Source organism: Pituophis catenifer, unplaced genomic scaffold, assembly GCF_029215685.1.
Source record: "Pituophis catenifer annectens isolate HBS135680 unplaced genomic scaffold, rPitCat1.0.hap2 SCAF_8, whole genome shotgun sequence".
NCBI lineage: Eukaryota > Metazoa > Chordata > Lepidosauria > Squamata > Colubridae > Pituophis > Pituophis catenifer.
The window spans coordinates 83,992,791-84,012,774 of NW_027256888.1; the positions used below are offsets into that span (position 1 = coordinate 83,992,791).

Below are 19,984 nucleotides of genomic sequence, written 5' to 3' on the forward strand. Positions count from 1 at the left end.
GAGCAACTACTTGGCAAGGATAAAATGCAAACAATTGGCTGTCCTGGAAGAACAGTTCTTGGCTAATATAGGGAGTTCTCGACTTACAACCATTTGTTTAGTGACCGTTTGATGTTACCACAGCACTGAAAAAAGTGACTTACAACCATCACCGCATCCCCATGGTCACCTGATCCAACTACACACTTGGCAACTGGCCTTTATTTAGGAGGACGACAGTGTCCCCAGCTCCCATGAATTTCACTCACAGCTTCCCATACGCAAAGTCAACAGGGGAAGACGGATTTGCTTAACAACTGTGGGATTCGTTTAACTGCAGTGAATTGCTTAACAATCGTGGCAAAAATGGCCGCAAAACTGGTCACCACTCACTTAACAATGGAAATTCTGGTCCCCACTTGGCTGCAAGTCAAGGATGGCCTGTAAGTTGCATAAAGTTTATTGATACAAATGAGATATTAATGAAGATTTCATCTTCTTTAGACAAATTATAGGGACAAGCAAAGCTTACTAAGAGTATGTATTTTCTGGTCAACCTAGAACACCAGAGGTGTCCAGCCTTGGCCACTTGAAGACCTGTGGACTCCCCAGCCAGCCAACCATGAATTCTGGGAGTTGAAGTCCCCACGTCTTCCAGCTGCCAAGGTCAGACTGCCTGACCTACGGACTTGCATTAAGCCGGCTCGGATAGAGCTGCACGGATAGCCTGGTCCATTAGGGCCCCTTTTGCTATTAAGAAGCTCCTCAGTAGACCTGAAAAAAAGCAGGCTGACTGTTCTCAGAGAAGCCACTGATTGATCTCCTTCCCGCAACCGCTCTGAAGAGGCATTTGTGTGCCAGCAGAGGAGAAAATGTGGAACAAGTAAGCCACGCAAATGCCCGCTCCCTTTGCAGCATCGTTCTTCAGGAAAGCAGGGTTTCCTGCAGGTGCCCCTTGGAAAAACAAACACCAGTCATGCCCAGCATGAACTGAAACTGGCAGCCTTAAAATCAAAAGGAAGTCCACCCTTCTCCTTCAAACTTGCCCATCTGGAAGCAGGGCAAGAAGGGCTGCAGGTACTTCTGCTTTTGGGTTATCAGTTTTATGGGTTTGGGTTTTGATTAGGTACAGGCAGTCCTTGACTTACGACAGTTCATTTAGTGACCATTCAGTTACAATAGCACTCAAAGAAGTGACTAATGGTTTTTCACACTTATGACCGTTGCAGCTTCCCCAGGGTCACGTGATTAAAATTCACATGCTTAGCAGCTGACTCATATTTATGATGGCTGCAACATCCCGGGGTCACGGAATCACTTTTTGTGACCTTCTGACAAGCAAAGTTAATGGGGAAGCCAGTTTCACTTTATAACCATGTTAATAATTTAACAATTGCAGTGATTCAGTTAACAGCTGTGGCAAGAAAGGTCATAAAATGGGGCAAAACTCACTTAACATCTCACTTAGCAACAGAAATTGTGGGCTCCATTGTGGTCGTAAGTCAAGGACTACGTGTACCAGAAATGGGCCAGGGCCACTTGGGAGGCAAAAGCCTTCAGGTATAATCGCTTAAAGTCTTGTCAGTTTCAAGCAGAGGCACAAGAGCGGGGGGCTGGGCTCCTCTTACCTACCCCCCTAATGGGGTCTGCCCATTATAAAACCACTGATGGATTGACTGATGAAGCCCGGATTGAAGCAGCTCTCCCGGCACAGGGTTCAAGTAATAAATGATGGCCATGAGTGAAAACAGTTTGTGAAAAAAGGGAATACGGACGAAGCCAGGTGGTTTCAATGTTTGTTACGTTTTGTGCATGGCACTATCTACGGAGCTCTGCCGGCTGAGGAATTCTGGGAGTTGAAGTCCACAAGTCTTAAAGTTGCCAAGTTTGCAGACAACCCCCCCCCCCCAATCCAGAGCCCTGGAGGGGGCACTTAGGGAGTTGTAGCTTTTTCACACGTTCTTGTATTTGGCACTGGCCACTAGGGGGCACTATAGAACCAGTGTAATCCTATATTGGGACTCTTCAGGTACAGGTAGCCTCAATTTAAGAGCTCTTATCTGTATGTTGACCCCTTTGTGGGGATTTGGACTCTCAGGCTCATTCAGGCCTTGTCCATTCATATGCTGCACAGCATATGAATCTTCCAGAAATCTTCCAGATCTAAAAGGAATCATCCTGATTACAGTCAGCCTCCGGGTTAAGAATGTCCAATTTATGGACAACTCATATGAACAGGCTGCATATTGCTGTACTAATGCATGATGGCATTCTTTTTCCTCGAACCAATGAACTACTAAAGGCACACACTGTTTTCTTAAACCACCAAAGCAGCACCTTTTTAACATACAGGCTGTCCTAAAGGTGCTTTTTCAAGAGGCAACTGGGCTTTCTTGTTTTTTCTTTGAAGACGTTTCGCTTCTCATCCAAGAAGCTTCTTTAGCTCTGACGGGATGGTGGGGAATGTCAGAGCTGAAGAAGCTTCTTGAATGAGAAGTGAAACGTCTTCAAAGAAAAAATAATAAAGCCCAGTTGCCTCTTGAAAAAGCACCTTTGGGGCAGCCACGACCTGGATGGCTGAGAATCTCCATAGGCACTTAATGTACAGGCTGTTTCCATCTGTTCGTGAAAGGAAGGAGTCTGCCATCTGCCGTTTTTAGCAACACGCAGGCTGTTCATAAGTACAAATTCCGCCTGGCATAAAAATCTGAGTTAAGGAGAAATTTAGGAATGGTCCCCTTTCTTAACCTGGGGGTGGCCTGTAATCCACGCGAGGTAGAAGGTCAGAGGGTCTATCAAAAAAGCAAAGGAAGGTCCGGTTCTGTCACTGCATTTCCTTCCCAGCAGGAAATCTAACTCTGAATGAAGTGGGAGACATCCTGAGCTCCTTCTCTTCCAATCTAATCCCTCATTCTGCTGTGCCCAACAGATACAGACACCCACTCCAAACTAAATGCCATTTTTTCCATCTAGAAACAGTGTACCGCACACATCACTGCAGGCCAGAGGGAACATTATACTGTTTAAATTCAGGGAAAGGGAGGGGGGAAATTCTCATCGCAGCCAGGAAGCGCTCACTGAGGGACGTTACACGAAGCAGAAAAACAGAACGATGAGCCATGCAAATGGATAAAATTAAAGTTATGATTCATAACTGTAGGCTAGCAGGATCCTTTCCATCTTGCAGCCTGAGGGGAAGCAGAGGCTGAACCTTATATTTAAGATGCACTGACTGGTTGTCCAGAGGCTGCCCTGCCCCGTTCTCCGGCCAACCCAGGTGCCTTCCCAAACCCAGAGGTCAGCAGAGAGGGGAAGGGGCACCAACCCTGAGGCCCCGGCTGAGCAAAGGAAAGCAGAGGCCGCGCCAGAAAAGCAGAAGTGGGGATCTCTCTCGCTGGACCCCAACCCTCCCCATAGCCCCCTCCCCTCCCAAGTGACCCCCAACCACTGCCAGGGCTCCCCAAAACAGGAGCTGCTCCGCCCCCATCCTCTGATGGCCAAGGGGGCGGCGGGGGGGGCAGCCCGGAGAAGGAGGAGGAATCAGAATCAGATTCAGAATAGAGCTGGAGGGGCCCTCCGAGGTCTTCTAGTCCAGCCCCTGCTCAAGCAGGAGGACCGTCCTCAAGGACCCCGGGGGGGGGGGGCTCCCAGGGAGGAATGAGGAGAAAGCTAATGAAGCAGAACAGGGGAGGAGCCGGGAAGGGGGGTCGCCCTCCCCGGCCAAAGGCAGCAGCAGGAACCAGGCGGGGACGGAGGGAGGGAGGGGGGGGCAGAAAAGTCAACATGGCAGCCGAGGGGGGGAGGGGCCCGCGCCCAGGAGAAGAGCCGGTCCTGCGGGGGTCCCGGCCGGGCCCTTCCAGGCAGGGGCTCCTCCTCCTCCTCCTCCCTGGGGCCGGGGAGAGAGCGGGGTCGCTGCGCGGAGCCTTTGCCCGGCGGGGGGAGGGGCGGCTCCCGAGGCGGGGAGTTCCGCAGGGGCGGCACCTGAGGGTGGGCCCGAGGCAGGCCGTGTCGGTGCTGTCGACCTCGCGCAGGATCCGCTCGTGCTCGGCCGCCGTCTCCAGGCTCTCCGGCTCCGCCATGGCGGGCCGCGCCCAGCTCCTCGCCGTCGCAATGGCAACGCCGCCCGGCCACGCCCACGCCGCGCCCCGCACGCACGCACGCACGCACGCCCCGCGCCCTCTCTCCTCCCCCGGAAACGCGCCCAGGCGCCCGGCCGTTCCGCCGCGTGGCCGTTCCGCCCCCGGACCCCTGCCCGGCTTTCTCCTCGGGCGGGAAGGGGGAAATCCTCTGCCCTGAGGCTGGAGTGCATGACCTCTTAGAACCCCCCTCCCTTTCTCGATGGAGGTATTACATAGGGAAGAGTCTCAAGAGGTCATCCAGTCCACCCCCTGCCACGTCTCTGTCCTACCTCCCCCCCCTTCTCCTAATCCAAGGCTTTCTCGGACTCTCTAGATCAGAGGCCTTCGAACCTGGCAGCTGTAAGACTTGTGGACTTCAACTCCCAGAATTCTCTATGCAGTCAACTATGCTGGCTGGAGAATTCTGGGAGTTGAAATCCTCAAGTCTTAAAGCGGCCAAGTTTGAAGGCCTCTGATCTAGATCAAAGCTGTCCCACCTTGCCCACTTTTAAGACTTGTCAACTCCAACTCCCAGAATTCCTCAGCCAGCAAGGGAACATGGGAGTTGGAGTCCAGTAGTCTTAAAGTGGCCAAGGTTGGAGAGCCCTGGCCTAGAGCACCGTCCTGACATCCAACTGGATATTTTTTTTCTCTCTGAAAATTGTGGTTTTCTTCCTATCCCGTAGCTTTTCAGTGTAAATTTAAGTACTGAGTAGATCCACTCCTTATATTCATGTTGCTGTCTCTCTGCGAGGCAGAAGAGGGCCTTCTGACCTGAGGTCTTTCCAGCAGAGGAGATGGAAGAGCCCTGGAGTTCAGCCCCGGCTCCATTGCATGAGCCGCAGGAGCAACCTTGGCAGCCTCAGGAGGTGGGACTTGCATAAGCACCTGAAGGGCATCCCACAGGGCCTGTTGCCATTGCAACCCCAGGACCACACAGTCGTTGAGCGATGACCTCACGTGGCCACGACACGGGGAGGAACAGAGTCTCGAGCATGCAGGCAGGCTAATGGGTCCCTCCGAATACAGCCAGCTGAAAAGATGGCAAGAGTGGAAGCTACTCACAGGAGCAACTTGCAATCTTCTGCTGGCTTCCCCAATGCCTGTTGTGAGAAGCTGGCAGGGAAGGTTGCAAATGGGCCTCCTAGGACCCCACAGGGTGTCACTATGGCTGCGATTTCAAGGACTGGCCGCAAGTCCTGCTTGTTCAGCACTGTTGTAACCTTGAACATTGGAATGAGTGAATGTAACTCAAAGACAGACTACCATCCCTTTGGCCTGGCCAGGACCTTTCCGACTTCCCCAAACTGGCCATCCAATCGAGGATTTCCTGCCTTGTACCCTTCAACTTCTATAAAAATCATGGCTTTTCTTTTGTTTGGGATCTTCTTGTGAACTCAACAATCCTTGCAATAGACACAGTTCTTTTCCTCGATGTTGTGTTTCTTTTTCAAACCGAATCTGCAATGACTGGCGGGTTCTGAAGATTTCCAGCATGGAAGGGCTCATCACCTCACATAGGAGCCTGTTTCACAGGCTGACACTTCATAATCAGCAGGTTCCTCCTTGTCTCTCACCTGAAGCTCTCTCTGTGTTGCCACCCACAGTTTCCTTGGCAACAGTACTGCAGGGGCTTCTGATGGCTGCCTGATTTTGCAGTTTCTTCTCCTGGGTGGGTTGGCTTCCCTGGCCCTCAGCCCCACTGCAGGTTACTCTTTGCTTGCCCACCCGTTTTTCCCATCCTGGCAAGAATGACTCCATGCTCTCACAGCTCATTCAGGGTCATTGGAGCTACTGAGATATTAATCCCTGGGGAAGAAGCGTGTGTGGCAATAAATTAAATATCATCATCATGAAGGAGGAATAATTGCAAAATGTTTTTCAAGGGTTTATTCCTTAATCTGCCTTTGGTAAATAGAGTACCGAAAGCTGGAAGTCTTTGCATCATGCCTTGGTGGGGGCCTTGGCAGTTACTGCCACCGCCACCTATCTTCCAGGCAATTCATTTACTGACTGACTATCTACCCCTAACACTAGTGTATGAAAGAGATGGGTCGCAGACCTCAACGGCAAGGAAAACGAGTGATAAAAAAGGAAGCAAACTTTTGGTATGTATGGCCCTAGAGCACCGAGGCATATGACTAAGTACATCAATCCTTGTTCCTATTCTTTCTTCTGAGCAGACAGACCAATCTCACAAGAGAGAACTAGAATCAAACTTTATTAAAGAAAAGAACCAAAACATCCTTGAATTTACATAGAAAACAAGTGAGCAGAGACTCAGACTGCAGGCAGCATCTTAGAAGAACCTCAGGCTGAAATATCACCAAAAAAAGATCAGGCTCTAAGCTGATCCCAGGAGGACCTGCTCCTACGGTACATGAAAGTCACACTGATGCAAAGAGGTGCCAGTTTGCATGAAACACACAAGGATCAGAGACAAAAGAGGAAGCACCCTCAGAGCAAAAGCCTGTTTCTTCCATTAGGAAGGACCTGAACCTCAAATTCTCAGCTCTGGTGGAAACAGCAGAATTTCAGCACAGTCAATCACTTTTCTGAGCCTCTGTAACATAATCATGAGATAAACAAAAATTTGCCTTGCATGATATGCTGAATTAAAATCTGTTTGGCTACTGAATGTAGTCCTTGTTCAGTATAGTATCCACCCAGCCAAATCAGGGCATGTGCGCATTGGAAGGATGGCCAAAAACTGGTGCTCTGAAACACCGTTTGTCCTTCTTCGGATTATGTCCTTCACATTGAGCCAGGAAGAGGCTGGGGGAGGGGGGAAACTGGCTGCCACTTTCACAGCCCTTTGGGGCATCCAAAATGGTAGCCAGCTCTCCGCAGGAGTGTTGGAAAGCGGCCAGAAGGCAGCGCAGATTAAACTGCCACTGAATGACAGCCTGTCATAGGGATCCTTCCGCACCATCCAGGCAGCAGGATCCCAGCAGCTGTATTGGCGAAAAGCCAGGGGCGCAGAAGTGGCCTGATGGGCTTTCTCATTGGCACACCTGGCCTGCCTTGATTGGGCAAAAGCCTTCTCACCGAAGGCCCAAAGGCCACCTCAGGAGTCCCAATCTGCGCCCTTCATCCCTCGGAAGAGCCGCGTCTCCCCCAAAGCAGACGCCCAGGGATCCTTTGCCTACCATTGGGCCGATTCCCCCCTGCCCCCTTCCTCGGGAGCAGCCCGCACGAGTCAAGGGGACGCGGGCGCCGAGCAGAAGCAGCCGAAGAGCCGGACGGGACCTTGGAGTCTCCTAGTAGTCCAAGCCCCGCTCGGGCTTCTCTCCGCCTCCTCCGACGCTGCTGCCGTCCCCGGCTTCCTGGCCGCGCCCTCCGCCGGGGCAGCTGGAGCCGGGGCAGCGGCGCTCGGGAGCTGCGGCCGATGGAGCCGGGGCGCGGCTGGGGCCGGACGGCGTGCATCGTGACGGGGGCGTCGCGGGGGCTCGGCCGGAGCCTGGCCCGCCTGCTGGCCGCCCGCCTGCCGCCCGGCTCGGCGCTGCTGCTGGTGGCGCGCTCGGCGGGGCCGCTGGGCCGGCTGGAGGGCGAGCTGCGCGCCGCCTGGCCGGGGCTGCTGGTGCGGGCGCTGCCGGCCGACCTGGGCTCGGAGCAGGGGCTGCGGCGCGTGGCCGAGGCGGGGCGGGCGCTGCGAGGGGCCGGAGACCCCCAGCGCCTCCTGCTCATCAACAACGCCGGTGAGAGGCGGGCGCCGCTCGGCCATCGGGGGGGGGGGGGTCGTGGGCGACTTTGGGCCCCGAAGCAAAGGGGGGGAGGGGGGGCTTTCCTTCGACAATTGAGTTGGGCGAAAGGCACTCAGTCCAGGCTCCCCTCCCCCGCCAGCCAGGACAGCCCATAATACTCGCCGGGTGGCCCCTGGGGGAAGATCGCAGTTCTGGGGAGCCCCTCTTCTCAGAAGCACAGAGACCCAGGCAGAGGAGGCGGGGGGGCGGGGGGCTTTGGCTCTCTGGGGCTGGAGTGTGTTGGGGGGGCAGCTTTCAGGGTGGGGAGAGGAAGGGGGTGCAAGGTGCAGGATCTGCCCCAGGAAGGGTGGGGGCAAGGCAGTGGGAAGGAAGGGAAGCTCCCTCCCCTTCTGGCCCAGCAAGCCCAGTGGAGGCCTTCCTGCGAAGGTGAGGGCCTCTTGGGGAGAAGGGTCTGGTCCCCCACTCAACATCTCCCCTGGCAGCCTCCTGGCTTGGTGGGGTGGGGTCTGCATGAGAAGTTAGAGGCCAGGATGATGAAAGTGGTGACCGTTAGGATTTTTTTTCTCCCCTCTGCGCCGCCTCTTTCCCCCACCCAACCCTCTGGGCGGCTGAGAAAGAAGGACTGGCGCAGGGTCACCTAGCTGGCTTTCGTGCCTAAGGCGAGACTAGAACTCCCCGTCTCCTGGTTTCTAGGCCCGTACTTTCCCCACTACCCCACACCGGGATAAGGTAGTGGTCCTCCCTCCTTCCCAGCTCTAGAATTAGGCAGGTGCTGCCTGCTCCCACCAGTGGGCCATGGGCTTCCCACTCCTGTCTTTGGAGTGGAGCTGGCTCCAGATGTTGTGGCTCATGATGAGCCTGAGCTTGTGACAACCTTGTTACCTTGATTCGGAGGAGTTTGGCTGCAGCTGGGCTGCCCATGAGGGTTAGGCATATCTGGGGGAAGGCGAGATGCTCCCCACCCCCTCCAAGGCCTCTTATGGGTCTGGCTTGGCTCAGCAAGTATTGGAGGCGTTAATTTGATGAAGGTCAGCAGAACAGCTCCAAAGCTTTCATCACAACAACGGCCCACAGTCAGAATCGGGCCCTCTGTGGGGTTCTGTGGGCCATATTTTCATTTGTGCTTGATTGGCCAGAAGCTGGAGGTGAGCGGGGCCTCTTTCCCTTCCAGCATCTTTGGGCGACGTCTCCAAGACCTTCTCGGACTTCTCTGAGCCAGGCGACGTCAACAGCTACTTAAACCTCAACGTGACCTCTGCCCTCTGCTTGACCGCCTCCGTCCTGAAGGCCTTTCCTGCCCAGCCGGGCTTCAGCCGCCTGGTGGTCAACATCTCCTCCCTCTGCGCCCTGAAGCCCTTCAAGAGCTGGACCCTCTACTGCACGGGGAAGGCGGCTCGGGACATGATGTTCCAGGTCTTAGCGGCCGAAGAGCCGGACGTGCGGGTGCTGAACTACGCCCCAGGTGAGTCCCAGGGGGCCCTGCGGACCCTCTGGCTCTGCCGGGAGTCCCCGTGATTGGCGGCCCTTTTCTGCCCCGCCTTCTTTCTTTGCAGGCCCCCTGGACACCTCCATGCAGGAAGAGGCCCGCAGCCTCTCGGCAGACCCGGAGCTGAGGCAGGCCTTCCTTCACCTGAAGGAATCTGGGGAGCTGATAGACTGCGACGTCTCTGCCCACAAGTTGCTGGACCTCCTGCTGGCAAACACCTTTGAATCCGGTGCCCACGTGGACTTCTATGACACCTGAGCAGCTCTCCGTTGGAGGGTCCTCCTCTAAGGCATGGCTTCCTTCCTTAAAAGAGCAGAAATTATTCTCTCTCGGCTCTTTTTTTCATGCATGCTGCAGTAAATAACCTCTGTTTGGAAGTTTTGTATCTGAGGCTGTTGTAGAAGCATTTTGCAAAATTCTGAACTGTAACTGTGCCCAAAAAGAGCCAAAAATTACTCTAAGCTACCTTTGCATTATGTGCGGAAATTGTGGCTCTTCCCAGGGTGGACGGTGGGGCTAAGTGGGGAGGGAGTGACCGGCAACTGGACTTTCTTGTGTTTCTGTGAAGACGTTTTGCTTCTCGTCCAAAAAGCTTCTTCAGCTCTGAGCGGAAATCCAGTTGCCTCTTGAAAAAGCCCCTTTGGGACAACCATGGCTGGATCAGTGGTGGGTTGCCCCCGGTTCTATAGAACTGGTAGTAAAACTGGCCCACCGACCCCAACGTCATCAGAACGCTTCTGTGCAAGCACGCAAGCACGGCCCCGTTGCAAACCAGTAGTAAAGGTAGGTAGAACCCACCCCTGACCTGAATGACTGAGAATCTCCATAGGTAGTTATTCCATATTCTGCATAGATCCTTGTTTCACCTTTGGGGTGGCTTTAAAGTTCCACCTGGGGATGCACGCCCAAGCAGGAGGGTCTACCCCACCCCTCCCCAGGTGGCCGGGAGCTCACAGCGGTTCCTTTGCTAGGCCCTCTCACAGACTTTTGCAGTCTGGTCTGCTGTGAGTCGGGGTCAACCTTGCTGGAGATTGGAGCTGGCTGTGGGCCACGCACCTTCCTTCAGCCCCCTCCGGCCAGTCCCTTTTGGGGCCTCTTTGCAGGTCCCTGGAGGAAGAATAATAGGGTTGGAAGGGACCTTGGAGGTCCTCTAGTCTAACCCCCTGCCTGTGGCAGGAGATCCTATTCCGTTCCAGACTTTCTTTGGGCTTGAAGGCAAATCTAGGTGTGTCCCAGGATAATGTTGCAGGATCCAATCTGGGTCGGTCACTGGGACCAGAGGTTTTGTCTTCCGAGCTTTCAGACTCATGGTGGAGCCCATCCTCAGGGAACTGGTCTCTGCTAACAGTGTGTCCTTTGGGCTATTCTATGTCTAGCATTTATAGGGTGCCTGGTTGGGCGTGGCTTTTTTATTGGTTGATTGGGGTGTAGATGGCCAGTTATTAAGCCATTAGCTGTCATTTGCTGGTGTTGCCAAGCCCCCACCTCCTAAATATCTGATAAAGCTGGTGGTAAATCAGCAGTCCTGTTGACTGGCAAGAAGCTCCTTTCCCAGGCTTCAGTCACTTGCCTGGCTGTTTTTGTAGCTGCTCGGCCAACCATCTTTAGTAGCTGCGAAGTTGAATGCAGGTCCTTGTTCATTGCAATGTGAGGCTACCGGTGAGTTTGGGTCTCCAAGTCTGACCGCTCGCTTGTGTTCTTACAATCTGGTGGTTAGATTCCACCCATCTGCCCTACTTAGTCACAGGACAGGATGGATACACGTTCCAGATACAACATCAAGATAGCATCATCATCACGTCAAGCTGTAACGTTAAGGATATAACATTAAGAGTTAAAAGTGTGTATAACTCACAGTGGGAGCTTACCAGTAGCTTCAATGAATGAAACCATCCAACCCACAAACTCTGCCAGATGTTGCCTGATCCCTAAAGTTAATCATTTATGTAGCCTTCCACTTGATTGCATTGATCACATGTAACCCTGAACTTTGATTGTTGAATCGAAAACTGATGTTTTTGAAGGAAGGAAAGAACCCTACTCTGAGCATTTCTGAACACTTTTATTTTTGTTGCGTTTTAAAATCCCTTAACGCAAGAAGAAGAAAACACATTTAAAGTCATAACCTGCCCTTTTTTTCCCCTTTTCTGAAGGTTAAATAAATTATTTCTGCAAACACGCATATACAAACCCCTCTAATCGCCAGCAACAGTGAAAGCGATGAAGGCAGCCCCGTTCTGAGGCAAAAGATAAACCGCAGGTTGGCTTGTATTTCAAATACCAGAAATGATCCTCATAGGTCTATGTAGGTCATTTAGAGCTCAAATTAGAGCAGCTTAATAATAAAACACCTGCAATACCTGCTATGTCAATGTGATACTGTACAGGTGGTCCACAACTTACAACAGTTCATTTAGTGACAGTTCAAAGATACAACGGCACTGAAAAAAGTGACTTACGCCCCTTTGTCACACTTAACGACCGTTGCAGCATGCCCATGGTCACGTGATTGGAATTCAGATACTTGACAACTGACTCACAGCTGCAGTGACCCAGAATCGGGATCTCCTTTTGCAGCCTTCTGATAGGCAAAGTGACTGGGGAGGCCAGATTCACTTAACAATCATATCACTAACTAGCTGAATACCCGTGCTCCGCTACGAAACTATGCGATCGGGCTTGATAAATCAACAGCTTGAACATTAATGAGTAGTTACGATCAGCCTCTCCTCTTCTCTCCCTCAGCCTTGCACAGAAGCCTCCCCTATCCTATCCCCTGCTGCTGCTGTGAAAGTAAAACTGAAACTGAAATGCCTCTCCTCTGCTTGTGTTTTGCATTTGGAACAGATTTCTTTTCAGGTGGTGAGAGGGACTAGAACTTCTTAGCATCAGGAGTTAGCATGTTTGGAAAGTGAAACAGTATTTGCTATGTGAGCAAGAAGGAGACAGGAAGGAGCCTGGCCGTGGCTTAGCTCAACTGTTCTGTAGTAAAGCTGCTTGTTGCTGTGAAAATAAAACAAACTGAAACTCCTCTCCTCTGCTTGTGTTTTGCATTTGGTGGGGAGGGAGAGTAAACCTCCTTAGCATCAGAGCGTGTTAATAATAATATAGGAAATACTAATGCTGTGATGGTCATTTCAAAAAATCCTTTCTTAGTGAGTACCTAGAAACCAAGAGGAACATACGTGGCAAATTTCAAGTTTGTAGACTTTACGGTTCTGGAGATTTCGTGATTATGGCATGGGTGGTTTTCGCTTTTATATATATAGATTTAACAACTTCAGTGATTCACTTATCAACGGTGGCAAGAAAAGTTGTAACAAACAAACAAACAAACAAACATGAGTCTAGCATGCTCAAAAAACTGGGCTTTGTGTCTTTTGGATGTTGTGCTAACTAGGTACAATTGGACAGTGTCACACTTGGTGTCAACCTCTTCTCCAAAGCACTCGAAGGCAGGACAAGAAATGATGGGAACAAATCAAGAAGAGAAGCAACCTGAAACTAAGGAGGAATTTGCTAACAGTGAGAAAAGTGGAAAGACTTGCCTTCATCACTGGAGGTTTTTAAGGAGAGACTAGACAGCCATTTCTCTCAAATTGTAGTGCAATTTGCAGTGGGGCTGCCCCCTGGCAGGACAACACGGAAACATCCTGTGAGTGCAGGATCTACACACCTAATGGAGGGTGCTGGGTCATCCTGCTCCTTGGGAGTTGTGCCATCCCTGCCTCCTCCCTCTGGCTCTGAGCCCCCTCCCCCGTCTTGGGAGAAGCAACCACATTGTTTCAAGACCCAGCCAGCTTCCTTGCCTGCCTTCACACAACCCAGGTTCCTTTCAGCTGGAGTTGGAAGGGACCTCAGAGGTCTTCTAGTCCAACCCTCTGCTCAAGGCGCTCCCATCCCGGGCTCTTTTCTATGTGCTGTCAGGTGTCCCTTTGCAAAGCCCCTTCATGGCTCAACTTTTTCCTTCCTGCTCCCCCTCCCCCCTCCTTTAAAGCATCTGATTTGCTAAGCCCAAACTTCTCTCCAATGATGAGGTGCTTTGGGGGGATCTAGGCTCCCCCTTCTGGCTGGATGAAGAACAGCAGCCACTCCCAGCGGGCAAGAGAGGAAGAAACCCAGCAATGTTTTGGGGTGAGGGGAGAATGGGAAGAGGTGCCCTCAGCTGGGGAAGGGGTGATGGAGAAAGGAGGAAATAAGCTGCAAGCTCCCCCTCCCTCTGCAGCTCTGGCTCCTCCCCCCCCCTCTCCACTCGCATATGCAAAATAGGAGCGACCCCAGAACAGTCATGAAAAGCCCCTAACCCTCCCAGGGCAAAACCCACCAAAAAGCTCAACTCTGCTGGTGCAGGTCCAACCTCCCCTGGGCTGACCTTTGTCCTTGGCCTAGGACCCCTCCCGATGGTGTCGCCGACAGAAGGCCTGTTTCCTGTGGGTGGCCAGCAGGGGGCACTAGAAGGCCACCAAACAGCAGCTCCGGGGTCTGGGAGGGGCTGGTGGGGCGGGGTCTTCACAAAGGCAGCCCTGGGGAGCATCTGCCTTTTTCTCAGGGCTTGAGAAGGAAAGCGCTGGGATTCACTGAAGCAGAGCCTTCCACAGGTGGAGATCAGATCCTGTATGATTATGATGATCAGATTTCCATCCCACCTTCTCTGTGTTTCTGAACTCAAAGCAAACAAATCTAATTCTGCCTCCACTTTTCCCCACAACCACCCTTTGAGGTGGGTTGGGCAGGCTGGCCCAAAGTCACCACGGTGCAAAAAAGATCTTGAGAGTGCCAAGAAGAGCAACCACGGTGCTTAAAGGTCTGGAGACTAAAATTCACTAAGAACGGTTGCAGGATTTGGGTTTGGCCTTTCTGGAGGAAAGGAGGACTCATCTAGGGGGACATGACAGCAGCCTTCCGGTATTTGAGGGGCTGCTGCAAAGAAGAAGAGGGGGGGTTCCACCTGTTCTCCAATGCCCCTGAAGGCAGGAGAAGAAGCAATGGATGGAAACTGATCAAGGAGAGAAGCAATATGTAAATGAAGCCTCAGTCATATCTAAAAGGGCTAAATGGTGGTCTTGGAGGATCTCTCATCAAGCCCACCCAGGTCAGGAATCCACCACCACCATCCGGTCAATCCCATTCTTGAAGACGGGAAGTCCAACTCAAGGCTGCCCTTGTTTCCCCTGGAGTTGTTCTACTGTGGCTGTGAGCAGCCCTGCCCCATCCTCTGCCAGGCCCCCTTCGGACTGTGGGGCAGTTTTCCCATCCCCCCCACTCCAGTCCCACCCCACCGTCTGGGCTGCTGTCTTGGGCAACGGAGGTCTTCCTGTTTAGCCCTCCTTCCTTCCCCTGCTTTTAATTCTGGCTGCCACCAAGCTCCCTCCCCATTCAGCTTTGCCCTTTCTCTGGATGAGCCCACCCTTGGAAGCAGCCTGAGGAACAGAGTCCTGGTGAGCACGGCCAGGAGGGAGGGGTACTGTGGAAAAGAAGAGGCGATGGGAGGGAATACCACATACACACACACACACACACACACACACCCCTACCTTCCTCTTGGCGGCTATGGGTGGCTTGGCTCCTGCGTGGGCCGGCCAAGAACAGGGAGAGGTAATTGATTAACTGGCTCCAGTGCCAGAGGGCCCCGGATGCCTCTAAAGCTGTCCTGTTCCCAGGAGCCTTTTAATGATTGAGGCGCCTCAATTGGGGTTAATAGAGGCTTCCATAAAAAATATATATATTCTGTTATTAATTAAACTGTGGGAAGGCCAGCCAGCCTGCCCGGTTCCTCTCCTTGTTCCCCAATCCCCACAGAAGGGCATTTCTTTGTGTTCCCCCCCTTGGCTCCCCATGGGCAGGGGGTCTCCCGTTGGGTGGGAGAGGGCAGTTAGTTTCTCATTTCCACAGCTCCTTCAGGGGTCCGGAGGGATGAGGAGAGCAGCCGAAAGCAAGCAGGACCACCAGTGCCCAGAGCCCCCTCCCTGCTCTTGAAGGCAGTCCTTCTCCTCTCCTGAGCCACTCTCTGGAGGGGCCTCACTCTGTCCCCTCCCTCAAAGAAGCTGCTCAGCCACAGGGTCCACCAGGCTGGCCAGCACCTCCAAAGAGGGCGGGTGGCTGTAGCTCTGCCCCCCTTTGGGTTTCTAGACATTGGGGGGGGTTATGTCTGGGCCCCAGAGAAAGGAGGTCACAGCCTCCCAGCCAGACATTTTCCCCCAGCATAGGGAGTCTCAACTTATGACCACAACTCAGCCCCCAATTTCTGTTGCGAGATAATTGTGAAGTGAGTTTTGCGCTTTTTTGCAACCCTTTTTGCCACCGTTGTTAAGTGAATCACTCAACAGTTAGTAAATTAGTCACACGGTTGTTAAGGAAACCCGGCTTCCCTGTTGACTTTGCTTGTCAGAAGGCTGCAAAAGGGGGATCACGTGATCCCGGGACACTGCGGTCATTAATAAATATGAGTCAGTTGTCAAGCATCTGAATTGTGATCACGTGACCATGGAGATGCTGCAATGGTTGTAAGTGTGAAAAACAGTCATAAGTCAACTTTTTCCCCTCCCTCAACCAATGGTTCTTAAGTCGAGGACTGCCTGTATATTGGGAATAAAAGGAGTCCAGGGGCGGACATAACCTTCCCTCAGAACGGCCTCCCGGCATCCCCCCTCCCCCGCCTGCCCCGCTTGACCCGCTTGGCTCCTCCCTGGGCAACCAAGCGAAGGAGAGAGAGAGCGGCCAGTCTGGGAGCCTGAGGGGGAGAATTGGGGAGGGGGGAGGAGGGTCAGTGGTTTGACCGGCCTTGTAAGCAACTCTGCTTGGACTTTCCCTTCTTCCAGGGCCTGTTAATGAGAACCCAGGACAGAGCAGCTGACGGCTGGAGGGCCCCCTCCCTCTTACACACAGACAGACAGAGAGACCAAGGAGTCCTTGTTCCACCGCTCAGAGGGGGAGAAACTGCTTGTTCTTCAGACTGTGTGAAAACAAGTTTAGTCAGGCTGATGAAGCACAGGTTTTACCGCTTTCCCCCACTGGAGGGCAGTGTGCTCCGCAACCCTTTGTTGGCCCTGTTTGGAATCCAGAGCCTGTTCCCGGAACTCTCCCGCCAAGACCTGCAGAGAAGCCCAGGTGAGTTCAAAAGGAGATCGGTGAGCTCATTTTCTGGGAAAGCAACAATTATCGGCCTGACTCAGGAGCGGGCTTTTTTGGGGGTGGGGTGGGGTGGGGGTGTCTATCTGTCCTTTGCAGCCCCTCCCATTTATTGGCTCCGCTCTCTGCAGAGTAGAAGTGCAAGCCTGCTTGGGGCCATAAGGTCCCTTGGCAAGACTCCCCTCTCAGTTCTCTGGGACTGCAATCAAAAGCCCTCACTGCCCTTCAGGGCCCCGTAATGCCTGCCCCCTGCTGCCCCCTTAGTGGTTGTATTCCTGCCCTTGGGAGCTTCATCCTTTGTCTGGTGAACTGAGTATTTGATCTCCTCTTTGCCTCCTTTCCCCAGGCTGAACCTACCCAGCAACCGCTCTGCCGACCACTTGGGTCTCCAGACCAAATGGAATTCAGGGTCTCCTGTTTCACAGAATCCTGGGGCTGGAAGGGAGCTTGGAGGTCTTCTTATCCAACCTGCGGCCCAAAGGCAAGAACTATCCCAGGCAGATGGCTGTCCAGTCTCTTCTTCAAAACCTCCAGGGATGAAGCACCCACAACTCCAGGGGGGAGGCTGTTCCACTGATGAATGGTTCTCACTACCAGGAAATTCCTCCTCTAGCACTGATGATGTTCCCTAGTTGGGTAATGAAACGCCTGCAAGAAAACCACCCAGCTCAGAGAGCACCAAGGGCCCCTCAATTCCTCCTCTTTCGTAACGTCACTGCCCAGATCTGGACACGGCACTTCAGATTCAGTCCAACTGGACATCGTGGTTGTTTCTCCAGCAACCACACTGTGCTACAGGCTCCTAGTCAGCTTCCAATGTGCCAAGACTTTGAGATATATATTTTTTGCATAAACTGCGCTGAACTAACTCTAATCCTCTGGCGCATCTCAGAGCAAGATTTTGATTCTGATGAATTTCATTGATTTGGTTTCAGGCCAGGTCTCTAGTCTGAGCGTTTAATGTGGCATTGTGGGTCTGTCTGAAAACACAAAAGGACAGACAGAGCGGATGGAAAGAAAGAACCCATTAAGAGTGTTCAGTCTGCCAGCAACCTGAAAACTCTCAGCAGCCATCCAGTGCCAGACTGGCTGCTTGGTTTTATGACGGAGTTTGTACATAGTCCTTGACTTATGACCACTTACTTAGCAACCATTCCAAGTTATGACAGTGCTGAAAAAGGGACTTTACGACCAGTTCTCACACTTACGACCATTGCAAGGTCCCTGTGGTCACATAATCAACATTTGAGCGCCTGGTATCCATGGGAATTGCAGTATCCCGGGGTCACGTGACTACTATTTGTGACCTTCCTAGACAGATTCTGACAAGAAGAGACAAGCGAAGACAGATTCATTTAAATATCATGTGATTCACTTAATGACAGCAGTGGTTCACTTAACAACCACAGCAAAAAAGGTGCTAAATGTGCAACTCATTTGACTCAGCAACTCATCTTGCTCAGCAACAGAGACTCCAGCGACAATTGCGTTCATAAGTCAAGAGAAATGTAAGAGGCCCCAAATCAGGAGGAGTGTGACGGCACCTTTCCCAATAAACAAGTTTTATTAAAGAGCCCCAATTTCATCTGCTACAGCTAGGATCATCAGACGGGGAGGGGGCCGACTGGGGTGGGAGTTAAATAGGGCTGGGCAGGGGAGGGGAGGGGGGGCAAGAGAGGTTGGTTAGGGACGAACTTCTCACCTTTGAACCTTGCAAGGTGTGAAAACCCCACCCAGCCTCTGTGGCGTCTCTGGGCGGCCTCAGCCATTCCTTGCTCAGAGCTGCTGTTTGCCTTGGAGATCACACATAAGAAGATATTAATTGCAAAATAAAAATAGATCAGAAGTGCGACCTCACTGTGAAAAAAGGCATCCAATGTCTGAATCGTCTTTTCTTTCTTTTTGAGAAAGTCTGTTTCTTCATCTTTAGTCTTGCAGCACCGTCCCTTCCCCAAGAAATATCTCAGTCAGGGATGAAAAGGGCTTGCAATTCCCTTTGTGCCTCCAGCTGCTTCGCCTCTCTTCCTGCGGACTTGACCGGTGCAACCGGCTGCCTGGCCAGGGCTGCCCTCACAGCAATCTCGGTCTGTCTGCCCACTCGGCCTGCAAACTTGGAAGGCGCTCTTCGACCCGGAGACCCCGAGGAGTGGGAGTCCCCCTCCACCGCCCCCCTGCCCAGCCTCAGCCTCTTCTCCGGCGCTCCCATCGCCCGGTGGTGTCCTACGAAGACTCGCGTGGCTGCTCTGGCCGACCGCACGGCCTCTCCTCCTGGGACGCGCTGGCTCTCGGCTCCTCCGCTGCGCGCCCCTCGGACGCGGCTTTCCCGCCGCCTCCGCCGCCCCTCCAGCCCAGGCTCTCCAGGCCCCAGCGAGCCGCAAAGACCCCGAAGGCCTTCCAAGCCCCGGGGCAGGGCCACCTTCGCCCGACAGCTCATCGGGGGCCTCGGCAACCAGCGCGACGCAGCTTGTCTTGAGCGCCCGGAGAAAGGCGGCTCCAGAGGTCAAGAAGCCCGGCCGGGCTCCGCTTCCCCTTCTTTCCCTTTCCAGAGTCCAGCTTCGGGGACAGGGGAGGATGAAGTGAAGCCCACTTGCCACTGGTTCCCATGGAAACGCGTCTCCTGGCCACCCCAAGGCAGCCCAGGCCTCCTCAAAGCCGGGCGCCTCCGGCCTCCCGGTCCCCCTGGAGCCTCGGCCCCTTGGGGGCTTCTCGGGGACCGGCGGACTGGAGGCTGCCCCCCCTGGGGTCGAGGGGGCGGGCAAGGGAAGGCCAGACGCGAATTCCAGGCTATCCCGCCGCCTGATCTGGCGCTCAAGGGCACCCGGAGAACGGGGCAAATCCCGGTTCGGGGAATCTGCCTCGGGCTCTCGGCGGGGCCCACGGTGGGGCCTGGTAGGCTCCCAGGTGATCGCTCCGCTTGAGCCCAGCCGCACTCCGGCGGGGAGGCTCCCAGGAGAGGGGCTGGCGCTGGGCGTCGGTTGAGCTCCCCGGGCAGAAAGTATGGGAGGCGGCGAGAGGCCGCTGTGCTGGCCTGGTGGGGCCGCGTCAATCCCGCAAGGGGGTCTCGGCTGGGGCGCCCCTGGGAGGGACTTGACTGGGCCACAAGGATTCCGTCCCAGGACTGATTCGGTTGAGCGACCATTTCTGTTCCGCCTGGGGGGGGGATTGAGGGTGACGCCCCTCTGGCTTCCCCCCATTAGAAAATCCGGAAACCAGCGGCGAGCTTTCCGGTCAACTTTAGGAGGAAGGGGCTTCACCCCCTCGGAAAGCGACCTGCGGAGGATTGTTCGGTGGGGTCGCCTGTCCCGCAAATACGACGGAAAGCCTTGTCCCTTTCAGCGGCTCCGGCCTCTTTCTCACTCAGCCCGTGGGCCTTTGGAGGCCTTTACGGCGCCTCTTTCTGGCCGCCTTTTGCAAAGGGAGGGGGCGGGGGCGAAGACTCCGAAAGAGGGCGAGGGGAACTCCGCCAGGGAGTCTCTGGGTCCCTATAGGGGGCGCCTCTTCCGTGCTGGAGGCGACAGCAGAGACCCGGGGGCCCCCTCCAGCCTCCCTACAAAGATCTTCTCGGGGGG

The 19,984-nt window shown here is 53.7% G+C and overlaps 2 protein-coding genes across 2 annotated transcripts in view; one reads left to right on the top strand and one right to left on the bottom strand.

Annotated features, from left to right (window-relative positions):
- Positions 1-4,040, bottom strand: part of EXOC6B (exocyst complex component 6B) — a 145,502-nt gene extending 141,462 nt beyond the window's left edge. Inside the window, exon 1 of the mRNA XM_070949200.1 lies at positions 3,961-4,040. The gene's annotated coding sequence lies outside the window, so the exon portion shown is untranslated. The remainder of the gene's footprint in view (positions 1-3,960) is intronic.
- A 3,442-nt stretch (positions 4,041-7,482) lies between these two features.
- SPR (sepiapterin reductase) lies at positions 7,483-12,318 on the top strand. The gene is made up of 3 exons (XM_070948826.1): positions 7,483-7,795; positions 8,973-9,263; positions 9,355-12,318. Exons 1-3 carry the CDS (start codon positions 7,486-7,488, stop codon positions 9,543-9,545), a joined length of 792 nt encoding a protein of 263 aa, XP_070804927.1. The 5' UTR covers positions 7,483-7,485; the 3' UTR covers positions 9,546-12,318.
- Positions 12,319-19,984: the final 7,666 nt, after the last annotated feature.

Bases quoted from the DNA above. Each gene is read 5' to 3' on its own strand.
- SPR (XM_070948826.1), top strand. From the start codon at position 7,486: ATGGAGCCGGGGCGCGGCTGGGGCCGGACGGCGTGCATCGTGACGGGG. The intron at 7,796-8,972 runs GTGAGAGGCGGG...TTTCCCTTCCAG, and splicing joins CCTGCTCATCAACAACGCCG to CATCTTTGGGCGACGTCTCC. The intron at 9,264-9,354 runs GTGAGTCCCAGG...CTTTCTTTGCAG, and splicing joins GGTGCTGAACTACGCCCCAG to GCCCCCTGGACACCTCCATG.